This window comes from Rhinoderma darwinii, chromosome 2 (assembly GCF_050947455.1).
Source record: "Rhinoderma darwinii isolate aRhiDar2 chromosome 2, aRhiDar2.hap1, whole genome shotgun sequence".
NCBI lineage: Eukaryota > Metazoa > Chordata > Amphibia > Anura > Rhinodermatidae > Rhinoderma > Rhinoderma darwinii.
In genome coordinates, this window is record NC_134688.1 from 320,518,981 (window position 1) to 320,529,504 (window position 10,524).

At 43.8% G+C, this 10,524-nt stretch overlaps 1 protein-coding gene across 1 annotated transcript; it reads left to right on the forward strand.

Moving 5' to 3' along the window:
- The first annotated feature begins 3,017 nt into the window (after nt 1–3,017).
- On the forward strand, nt 3,018–6,814 carry LOC142743147 (protein BTG2-like). The gene is made up of 2 exons (XM_075853594.1): nt 3,018–3,311; nt 3,669–6,814. The coding sequence occupies exons 1-2, from the start codon at nt 3,164–3,166 to the stop codon at nt 3,995–3,997; spliced, it is 477 nt and encodes a 158-aa protein (XP_075709709.1). The 5' UTR covers nt 3,018–3,163; the 3' UTR covers nt 3,998–6,814.
- The last annotated feature ends 3,710 nt before the right edge of the window (nt 6,815–10,524 follow it).

Sequence of the window (10,524 nt, forward strand, 5' to 3'; positions counted from 1 at the left end):
CCTGTGGCAGTCCCTGTAGATGGGGACCCCATGTGGTGTTCCCTATAGATGGGGCCCTATCTACAGGGAATGCCACATGGGGCCCTATCTACATGGAATGCCACATGGGGCTCTATCTACAGGGAATGCCACATGGGGCTCTATTTACAGGGACCGCCACAAGGGGCTCTATCTACAGGAAGCGCCACAGGGGGCCCTATCTACAGGGAACGCCACATGGGGCCCTATGTGGCATTATCCTGTAGATAGGGCCCCTATATAGTCCCCTGTAGTTAGCTCCCTATATAGTCTTCTTTAGTTCTCGTTCCCTGTAGTCCCCTATGTAGTGCCCTATAGTGGCCACAGTAGAAGGAAAAAAACAAATTTTCTTACGTGTCCTGTTGCCACGCCATCTTCCAGCGACGTCAGTCCTCCTCCATCGGAACGATGCAGCGGCGCGATGACGTCATCACCATCGCACCGACTGCCTCATCACTAAGGCGCCGAATGGTGAGGCATCATGATGCCTCACCAGGGCAGCGCTAGTCAACTCAATTGTATCCGCGTCCAAAGGACGGGGATACAATTGAGTGCAGGGGACCAGACCGGTTCCAGCTTTACCCGGTTCTGCGAACCGGCTGTCATTTTAACAACCGGTTCGGGAGAATCGGGGCGAACCGGCCGGATCCCACCCGACAGTGCCCATGTAGGTAGTGCCACACACAATGCCTAGGCAGATAGTGCAACAATGTCCCCTGTAGATAGTGCCCACATAATGTCAAACTGCCTATGTAGATATCGCCACAACCCTCCTCTCCCATACCGGCAATGCAGCTCCTGTAGGAGCCCTAAAGTCAACATCAATATATGGACAGTGACGTCAGGGGCTCTTCCAGGACCCGAATCCCCGGCAAGAGCTTTGCCAAAGATTGATTTCTGAAAAACAGCTTTTAAAAACTGATCCATTGATTTCTGTGGGGGCCGTCGGGCAGTGAAAACAGCCAAAAATAGAACATGCCGTTAAACAGGCTCTGTCACCACATTATACGTGGCCTATATTGTACATGATGTGATCGGCGCTGTAATGTAGATTACAGCAGTGTTTTTTATTTAGAAAAACAATCTTTTTTTGACGGCGTTATGACCTATATTAGCTTTATGCTAATGTGTTTCTCAATGGACAAGTGGGCGTGTTTTACTATTTGACCAAGTGGGCGTTGTGGAGAGAAGTGTATGACGCTGACCAATCAGTGTCATACACTTCTCTCCATTCATTTACTCTGCACATAGCGATATATCTATATCGCTATGTGCAGGCTCATACACAAACACTAACGTTACTGCAGTGTCCTGATAATGAATATACATTACCTCCAGCCTGGACGTGATGTGTATTCAGAATCCGGACCACTTCTGTAACGTCTGTGTGATTTACTGCACAGCACAGCGTGATCTCGCTGTGAATGACAGTTTACAGCGTAATCTCGCGAGACTACGCCTGCTGTGCTGTAAATCACAGAGACGCTACAGAAGTGGTCAGGAGAATGAATACACATGACGTCCTGGCTGGAGGTAATGTATATTCATTGTCATGACACATGAGTAGCGTTATAGTATGTTTATGTGACTGCAAATAGTGATATAGATATATCGCTATCTGCAGAGTAAATGAATGGAGAGAAGTGTATGACGCTGATTGGTCACTGATTGGTCAGCGTCATACACTCCTCTGTACAACGCCCACTTGGTCATATAGTAAAACACGCCCAGTTGTCCATTGAGAAACTCATTAGCATAAAGCTAATATAGGTCAAAACTCTAAATAAAAACACTGCTGTAATCTACATTACAGCGACGATCACATCATGTACAAGATAGGCCACTTATAATGTCGTGACAGAGCCTCTTTAAATAAAAGGCCGTGTGAATATACATACCCATAGAACTTCATTGAGCTATTTTCACAAAGGGTTAATAAGATGACTGCACCAACAAAACAAACCAATTGTCAGTAATTTTCCAAACGGTAGAAGCCCATGTTACAGCTCTAGCAAACGCCTAGACTGACACTTTTCCAAAGCCGGATTATTGTAAGGGTATGTGCACACACACTAATTACGTCCGTAATTGACGGACGTATTTCTGCCGCAAGTCCCGGACCGAACACACTGCAGGGAGCCGGGCTCCTAGCATCATAGTTATGTACGACGCTAGGAGTCCCTGCCTCTCTGCAGGACAACTGTCACGTACTGTAATCATGTTTTCAGTACGGGACAGTAGTTCCACGGAGAGGCAGGGACTCCTAGCACCGTACATAAGTATGATGCTAGGAGCCCGGCTCCCTGCACTGTGTTCGGTCCGGGACTTGCGGCAGAAATACGTCCGTCAATTACGGACGTAATTAGTGTGTGTGCACATACCCTCAGGGTATGTGCACACACACTAATTACGTCCGTAATTGCCGGACGTATTTCGGCCGCAAGTCCCGGACCGAACACAGTGCAGGGAGCCGGGCTCCTAGCATCATACTTATGTACGACGCTAGGAGTCCCTGCCTCGCTGCAGGACAACTGTCCCGTACTGAAAACATGATTTCAGTACGGGACAGTAGTTCTACGGAGAGGCAGGGACTCCTAGCGTCGTACATAACTATGATGCTAGGAGCCCGGCTCCCTGCACTGTGTTCGGTCCGGTACTTGCGGCCGAAATACGTCCGGCAATTACGGACGTAATTAGTGTGTGTGCACATACCCTCACTGTGAAGTTTTACGCAGGAATTTGTGGACACGAAGGCACAGCCACATGTTAAGCTTTGTTTTAATTTTCCCCTTTAGTCCTTGTACCCACAATGCCTCTCTCTCTCCCCCACCCTGTACTTTCAACAGCCGCGTCTCCTGCCACATTCTTTTCTTAGCATGGATCTCGCTGCTGACGTCATTGTACCGCGGCGTCATTAGCTTATTAGCATAGGGGACGCTGCGGCCACCCTGATTGGTGGATTGTTCTTTGGAGCTAAGTGGGTAGTCGGATTACTATAAAAGAGCGAGGACGCAGGGCTCTTTCTATCAGTCTAGCGAGGGGCAGAGTCATACGGAAACGGCAGTAATACCATCGTACCAGCACGTGTTCTCCCCCCTCCTAGTTCAGAGTACATAGCACCCATTCAGGCCTACACCTAGCAGCCATGTCCGTCAGGTCTGCGCCAGACAGCCACTCGGAGACGTTACCAGAGATCACAGCTGCCGTTAGCTTCCTGTCTAGCCTTCTACGCAGCCGCCTCAGTGAACAGCAACTACAGGGATTTAGTGGAGCATTGCGGGACACGCTAATCGGTGAGAACCTGGGGCCGTAGGGGAGTTGGGGGTATCCGCTGCGCGTGCTCCTGAGCAGACGTTAGGGTTGATCACATCAGCTGGTTATGGCACTTGATCAGCTTCTGATTATCCGTGTCATCCTGCTGGACTTATTTCTACGTCACAACTATAGGACCATTGCCATATAAGTTTATGCGATGCCATATGTCTTTAGATTACTTAAACGGGGTGACAAGATGTAACCTATGTGGTGGGCAATGATGACCTGTAGAGATGATCCTTTATATTGTAAGGGTAACGTGGAACTCGTACAGCTGCTTTGTAAACTGAAGTATAGTATGCATCAGAAGACTGACTTCCTCTTCTTTTTTGCAGAGCACTATAGACACCATTGGTTTCCAGACAAGCCTGCCAAGGGTTCTGGCTACCGCTGCATCCGCATCAACCATAAAATGGACCCAATAATCAGCAAAGTTGCCGCTCGCATAAATATGCGTTATATGCTTGGTCTCTTGCCCAAAGAGCTCACGCTGTGGGTGGATCCTTATGACGTTTCCTACAGGATTGGTGAGGATGGCTCAATCTGTGTTCTGTATGAGTCATCTGCTCCTAACACTGTGCCCTGTGGCCCCTTAAGCTGTAAGAGCGAGCTGCTGGGGTGCTCCAGAGCACCAAACCAGTACCTGATGGCGGTGGGAAGCTAACGGAACCTCCACATTTGCTGCTTGTGTATGTGTAAATACCTCGCTCTGGGAGCTGTGTTTTCTAACTAAGATCTATTTATATTTTTAAAGGATTTTTTGGATCAAATTAAGTTGTCATATCTAGTATTTTTAATTATCATGATGAGACGCTAATGCACTAGTACAATATGTACAGCCTCTTACCAAACTTGTACAGTATCGATCATTATGCACACCGCAACATATGGGGACTCTTACACTTACATGACTTATTGGCCCAGTTTGGCTACTTTGCACTTTATTCACTGCTTTAAAATGTGCTTCAATTGATCAAGGCGCTTACTGCTGGAGACACAACTTGTTGCTGTGCACAATGGAAGTCTGTAGAGCAGACTCATTCTTTGTCTTCCAGCACTGAGGCCCAACACCACAGCTCTATCATGAACATAAAACTGAAATGTTGTCCATGCTTTGTTTTTATGTAGGGTCAATGACTTCTATTTTTAACCAGTGGCTTCCCCTACCACTCTTGGTGAACTATAGTTGCAATAGCATGGTGCCCTGACCAAATGAGGACTGTGGTGGTAGAAGTCACAACCCCCTGAGCTTATGGTCATTGGCCTTAGGTTGAATATAGCTTGCCTATCTATACTGGCAATACTGTTGCAGAGTGAGCAAGGCCTATTCTGGTTGGAAAAATATAGATATGTTTTTGAAAGGTAAGGGCACCTAAATGTTTTAACAGATGGCCTAGTTCAGTTTATTGCAGTAACATGATAAAGGTTTCACTAAGGTAATTTTAGAATCTTTTGGGATTTATTAGGGGTTTGTTCACACTTCGCATTGTTGTGTGGCTCAGAGCCAAAGCCGCATGTTAACAAATGTAAAAAAAAAAAAAGCCCCCTGCAATAGAGGTCCTTAATGACGCCTGTTTCTGGATAAATTGCGACAGATGGGAAATGCTGTAGTCCTAAAAAAAAAAAAAATTCTGCTTTTCAGATGCAGTTTGTAAGTAAGATTTGCTAAAGTCTTCACTGCAATGTAACATCTGACAATTGCAGTTTTTCCACAGCAAAAAACACCATGTAAATAAGCAGTGACTGCAGCTTTCTCTTCAATCCACTCTTATTGTCAGCTCTCTGTACACAGTTGTTTTGCTCAAATGTACTTTGTCCGCTACTGTTCAGCATCTAACAATATGGTAACTGGCTGCCATGCAGTCAGTGAGCTGGGTGGCATTCTTTCACATCTTAGTTTTATGACCCAACATTTAGCTACTACAAACACACTTGGTGCCTTTCTCATGCCTGACAAAAGCTTAAAGAGGCTCTGTCACCACATTATAAGAGACTTATCTCCTACATAAGGAGATCGGAGCTATAATGTAGATGACAGCAGTGTTATCTATTTTTACCACGTTGTTATCGATTTTAGCTTTATGCTAATGAGCTTTCTTAATGCCCAAGTGGGCGTGTTTTTACTTTAGACCAAGTGGGCGTTGTACAGAGGAGTGTATGATGCTGACCAATCAGCGTCTTACACTTCTCTCCATTCATTTAGTCAGCGCATAGTGACACTGCGTTATTCACTATGTGCTGGCTTACACTGACACATTAACGTTACTGAAATGTTGACAGTGAATAGTCATTACTTCCATCCAGGACGGAATGTTTATTCACCATCCCGATACTTCGGTAATGTTTCTGTGTACTTACAGCAGAGCAAGCGTAACCTGTCATTTACAGCATGATCTCGCGAGATTACGCTTGCTCTGCTCTAAGTACCACAGAAAAGTTACCGTTGTGTCGGTATTGTGAATAGACCTCCCGTCCTGACTGAAAGGAATGTCTATTCACTGTCTAAACACTTCAGTAACGTTAATGTCAGTATAAGACAGCACATAGTGATCTAGCAGGATCCCTATGCGCTGACTAAATGGAGAAGTGCATGACGCTGATTGGTCAGTGTCATATACTTCTCTATACAACGCCCACTTGGTCTAAAGTGAAAACACGCCCAGTTGGGCATTAAGCAACTCATTAGCATAAAACTAAAATCGCTAATAACGTGGTAAAAATAGTTTTTCTAAATAAAAAGCACTGCTGTTGCCTACATTATAGCGCCGATCACATTATATAGGAGATATAATTATAATGCGGTGAGTCTCTTCAAGGCTCCATGCACACGACCGTGTTCGGTCTGTAATATGTCGGCCGCATGTCCTGGACTGTGCACAGTGCAGGGAGCTTGGCTCCTAGCATCATACTTATCTATGACGCTAGGTGTCGCTGCCTGCCGAAACTGTCCCTTACTGAAAACATGATTAAAATACGGGACAGTTGTCCCGAAGCGAGGCAGTGACACCCAGCGTCCTAGATAAGTATGATGCTAGGAGCCCGGCTCCCTGCATGGTGTTCGATCTGGGACATGCGGACCATACATCATGGACCAAACACGGTGCATTGTTCTATGGCACGGACGTCTTTCCGTAGCGCTATGGAAAGGTGTTCGGCTAATAGAACCTTGCGGGTCCGTAATTGCAGACCATATTGCAGTCCGCAGTTAGGGAGTTTTTTTTTTATGGTCGTGTGCATGGGGCCTTACTTGGCTAAACTGCAGGCCTTCGATATTTTCACAATCCCTTTATGCATGGACTATGAGTAAGAATTTGCCACATTTTACTGCCGAGCTTTATAAACTGCCTGCATTTTCATCTGCAACTGTCTGTACTGCTTGACTGTTAAGCAGTATAAATTAGCAATAATGGTTAATACTGTGAATGTTTGTTACTGGGTACTGTACAGTTGTTACTTTTGTAATAAAAAGAAATTGCTTTAATTTTGGTTTTGTTTTACACTTTTTTTAACAATACTCAATTTACCCTTACACAGGCCCAGACAACCTTTTGTTCTAAGTTTTCCACATGTCCAATCCTTTCTTCCTCCAGGAGACCAGCTGCTGCCAGTATGTCTGGCAGCTATCTTCCTATTGAAATAACATGCATGCTCGGCTCAGTTTGTATTGTATGTAGCTGGAACAGAACTTCCAAAGAGGTTCATGAGACCTGTATTGTTAACAATGTTGAGGGTGTATTCACATGTAGCAGTAGTAACTACCTGGGTAAACAGTATAAGGCCACTTTCACGTGGCAGTACAGACTGACAAATAATACAGTGTGAAAGAACTTTGTGGAGATTTTTTTTTTTCCCCTATTATGCAAGCAGGCCCTACTACCACAGAATATGTAAGTGGCAACGACTGAATCTTCCTACATGGTTTTTACTAAGTTTCTTTTTGGGTTCTAGAAACCATACTGCATGCTCCATAGGTGGCTTTTAACAGTCCCCCCAACCGTGCTCAAGCTTTTCTGGCCACCATCCTGCAATTTAGGCTTGGGATAAATAAGACTGCTAATTTTGTTTATTTTCCATTGAAATCCATGGGAAACTTTGCAGGTGTAATACGAGTATTATACGCTCTGAAAAGACCGTAAAGGTGTATTCACCCTCCAGTTTTTGAAGCTACAACCAGGAGTGGATTAAATAAACATAATGTTTCTTATATACTTCCTCTACAAGACACTTCTGGTGTTGGCTTCAAAACTGCACTATATGAATAAGGCTCCGTTCACACTGGGTGGGTACACTGCACAAAAGCACACTGCGTATCTGCCCTGTCTGTCGCAGGGCGTTCTGGGTGAAAAGCTGCACGAAACTGCGTGTTGCAGTTTTTCACCCGGAAAGTCCACTGCGGAAAACTGCAGCACTTAGCAGGCCGACCTCCTGGGATAAAATTTAATGAGCCTGTGATTGGCTGCAGCATGTGATTAAGTCATCCCAGGAGGCTGGCTCTGTTATCTGGGCCAGCCTCCTGGGATGATTCATCCCATGTAACCACCGCTACAGCCTGTGATTGGCTGCAGCAGTCACATGGGATGAAATGGCATCCCTGGAGGGAGGAACACAGACTTCTGGGTAAGTAGAAGATAATTTTATTTGTGGTGGCATTGCTGCAAATCTGCTGCAAAAAAAACGCAACATCTGCTATTTTTTGTGGGTTTTACCTCCCATTGACTTCAAGTAGTTTACGCAAACACAATTCACATGTTGCCGAATAAAATTCCGTACCGCAGGTCAACTTCTGAGCGAGTTTTCCCACTCAGTATTTATGCAGTGTGTGGATGAGACTTGTTTTCTCCACTTTGCAGCTACTTTTCCATAACTAATTCCATTGCAGAAAAAACCTCAGTATTTATGCAACATGTGGCCTTAAAGGGGTTGTCCCAAGTTGATAAATGGAGCTATAAAGCTCCCCCATGTAAAAATAAGAAGAATTCTAATTACCTGTCCGTCGTCCAGCGATGTCGTTTCCTTGATATCGTTGATTGAAGTTGCGGTCGGTCCCTCTTTGTATCCTGCTCGTTGCCTAGGTTCCCGGCCACCGCTATTTACATTTAGCGGTGGCCGCGCATGTGTATTGACATCCTCTGCGTCCTGAGCAGAGGATGTCATTTACTCATGAACGTGCATCTCGGCGCATGCGCAGGAGATGCAGTGGAAGGCACCCGTCGCGAGAAGTCTGCGCTCCGCTAAAGGTAAGTGTGTGTGTTTGTATATATGTATACATATATACAATGTGTGTGTGTCACATTGGTAACTTTTTTTTATGCTGTTGCAGATTTTGATTTACCAATTGGACTACATCTTCGATTCGTTGGACTACTGCGTAGAGCTACGTTTTTTTTAAATTTTAATAAAATGGTTAACGAGGGTTTTGTTGGGGATTTCTTATTTCAATAAAAAAAATTGTCCTTGTTTTTTTTTTTTTCAAACTTTATTAGTGCCTAGATAATGGTAGTTGGCTGATTGACAGCGTCCATTATTAAGGCGGTACTTATTGTTAGCCGGTGCAGAGGCTAGCACTAACCACTCATTATTACCCCGTTACCCACCACCAGGGGTGCCGGGAAGAGCTTGGTACGATCCAGTACCCGACCATCTGTTGTGATGGTCGGGTACTGGGGTGGCCGTAGGCTGGTATTATGAGGCTGGGAAGGGCCAAAAACAGTGGACCTTCTCACCCTTGTAATGCTAGGCTGCTGCTGCTGTGTTGTATCGGACTGGTTATAAAAATGTGGGGGACCCCCACGTCCTTTTATTTTTTAATTTAACAATAGACGTTGGGTCCCCCACATTTTTAATAACCAGCCATATACAAGGCTGCAGCAGCAGTCTGGCATTACACAAGTGGGAGGGGCCACTGGTTTAGTACATTCCCAGGCTAATAACACTGTTGTTTGTGGCTGGTTATGATAAATTGGGTGGAACCCCATGTCTTTTTAATAAAAATAATAAATAAAAAAAAAATGACGTGGGGTCCCCCCCATTTTTATAACCAGCCAGATACAACACAGCAGCATTACTATTACTAAAGTGATAGTAATAAAACTTGAAAAGAAAAGACAGATATAGATAAAATATTTTATTTAAATAAAGCACCCCCAACACAACCCTCATTAACCATTTTATTGGTGAAAAAAAAGCGTCATCTAAGTAGTCCTCGAAACCGACATAGTCTAAACACCAAACCTGTAAAAAATCAAAAATATAAAAAAAAAAATGAAATAAAACATGTCGTAGGCTTAGTTTCACTTTCATGTGTGATACTGACTGTTATACCATGTATAGAAGCCTGCGGCAAAGTTGGCTTAGATACAGGGCGCCAGCAGACAGTATCATACATGGCCATACAGACATTTATACAAACATACATGCAAACATGACAACATACATACAAGCAAACATACATACATACATACAAGCAAACATACATACATACATGCAAACATACATGCAAACATACATGCAAACATACATGCACATATACACATACAAACATGACAACATACATACAAGAAAACATACATACAAACATACATACATGCAAACATACATACATGCAAATATACATACATGCAAACATACATACATGCAAACATACATACAAACATACATACATGCAAACATACATGCACATATACACATACAAACATTACAACATACATACAAGCAAACATACATACATGCAAACATACATACATGCACATGAAATAAAGCACCCCCAACACAACCCTCATTAACCATTTTATTGATGAAAAAAAAGCGTCATCTAAGTAGTCCTCGAAACCGACGTAGTCTAAACACCAAACCTGTAAAAAATCAAAAATATTAAAAAAAAATGAAATAAAACATGTCGTAGGCTTAGTTTCACTTTCATGTGTGATACTGACTGTTATACCATGTATAGAAGCCTGCGGCAAAGTTGGCTTAGATACAGGGCGCCAGCAGACAGTATCATACATGGCCATACAGACATTTATACAAACAAACATACATACATACATGCAAACATACATGCACATATACACATACAAACATGACAACATACATACAAGCAAACATACATACATACATACAAGCAAACATACATACATACAAGCAAACATACATACAAGCAAACATACATACATGCAAACATACATACATACA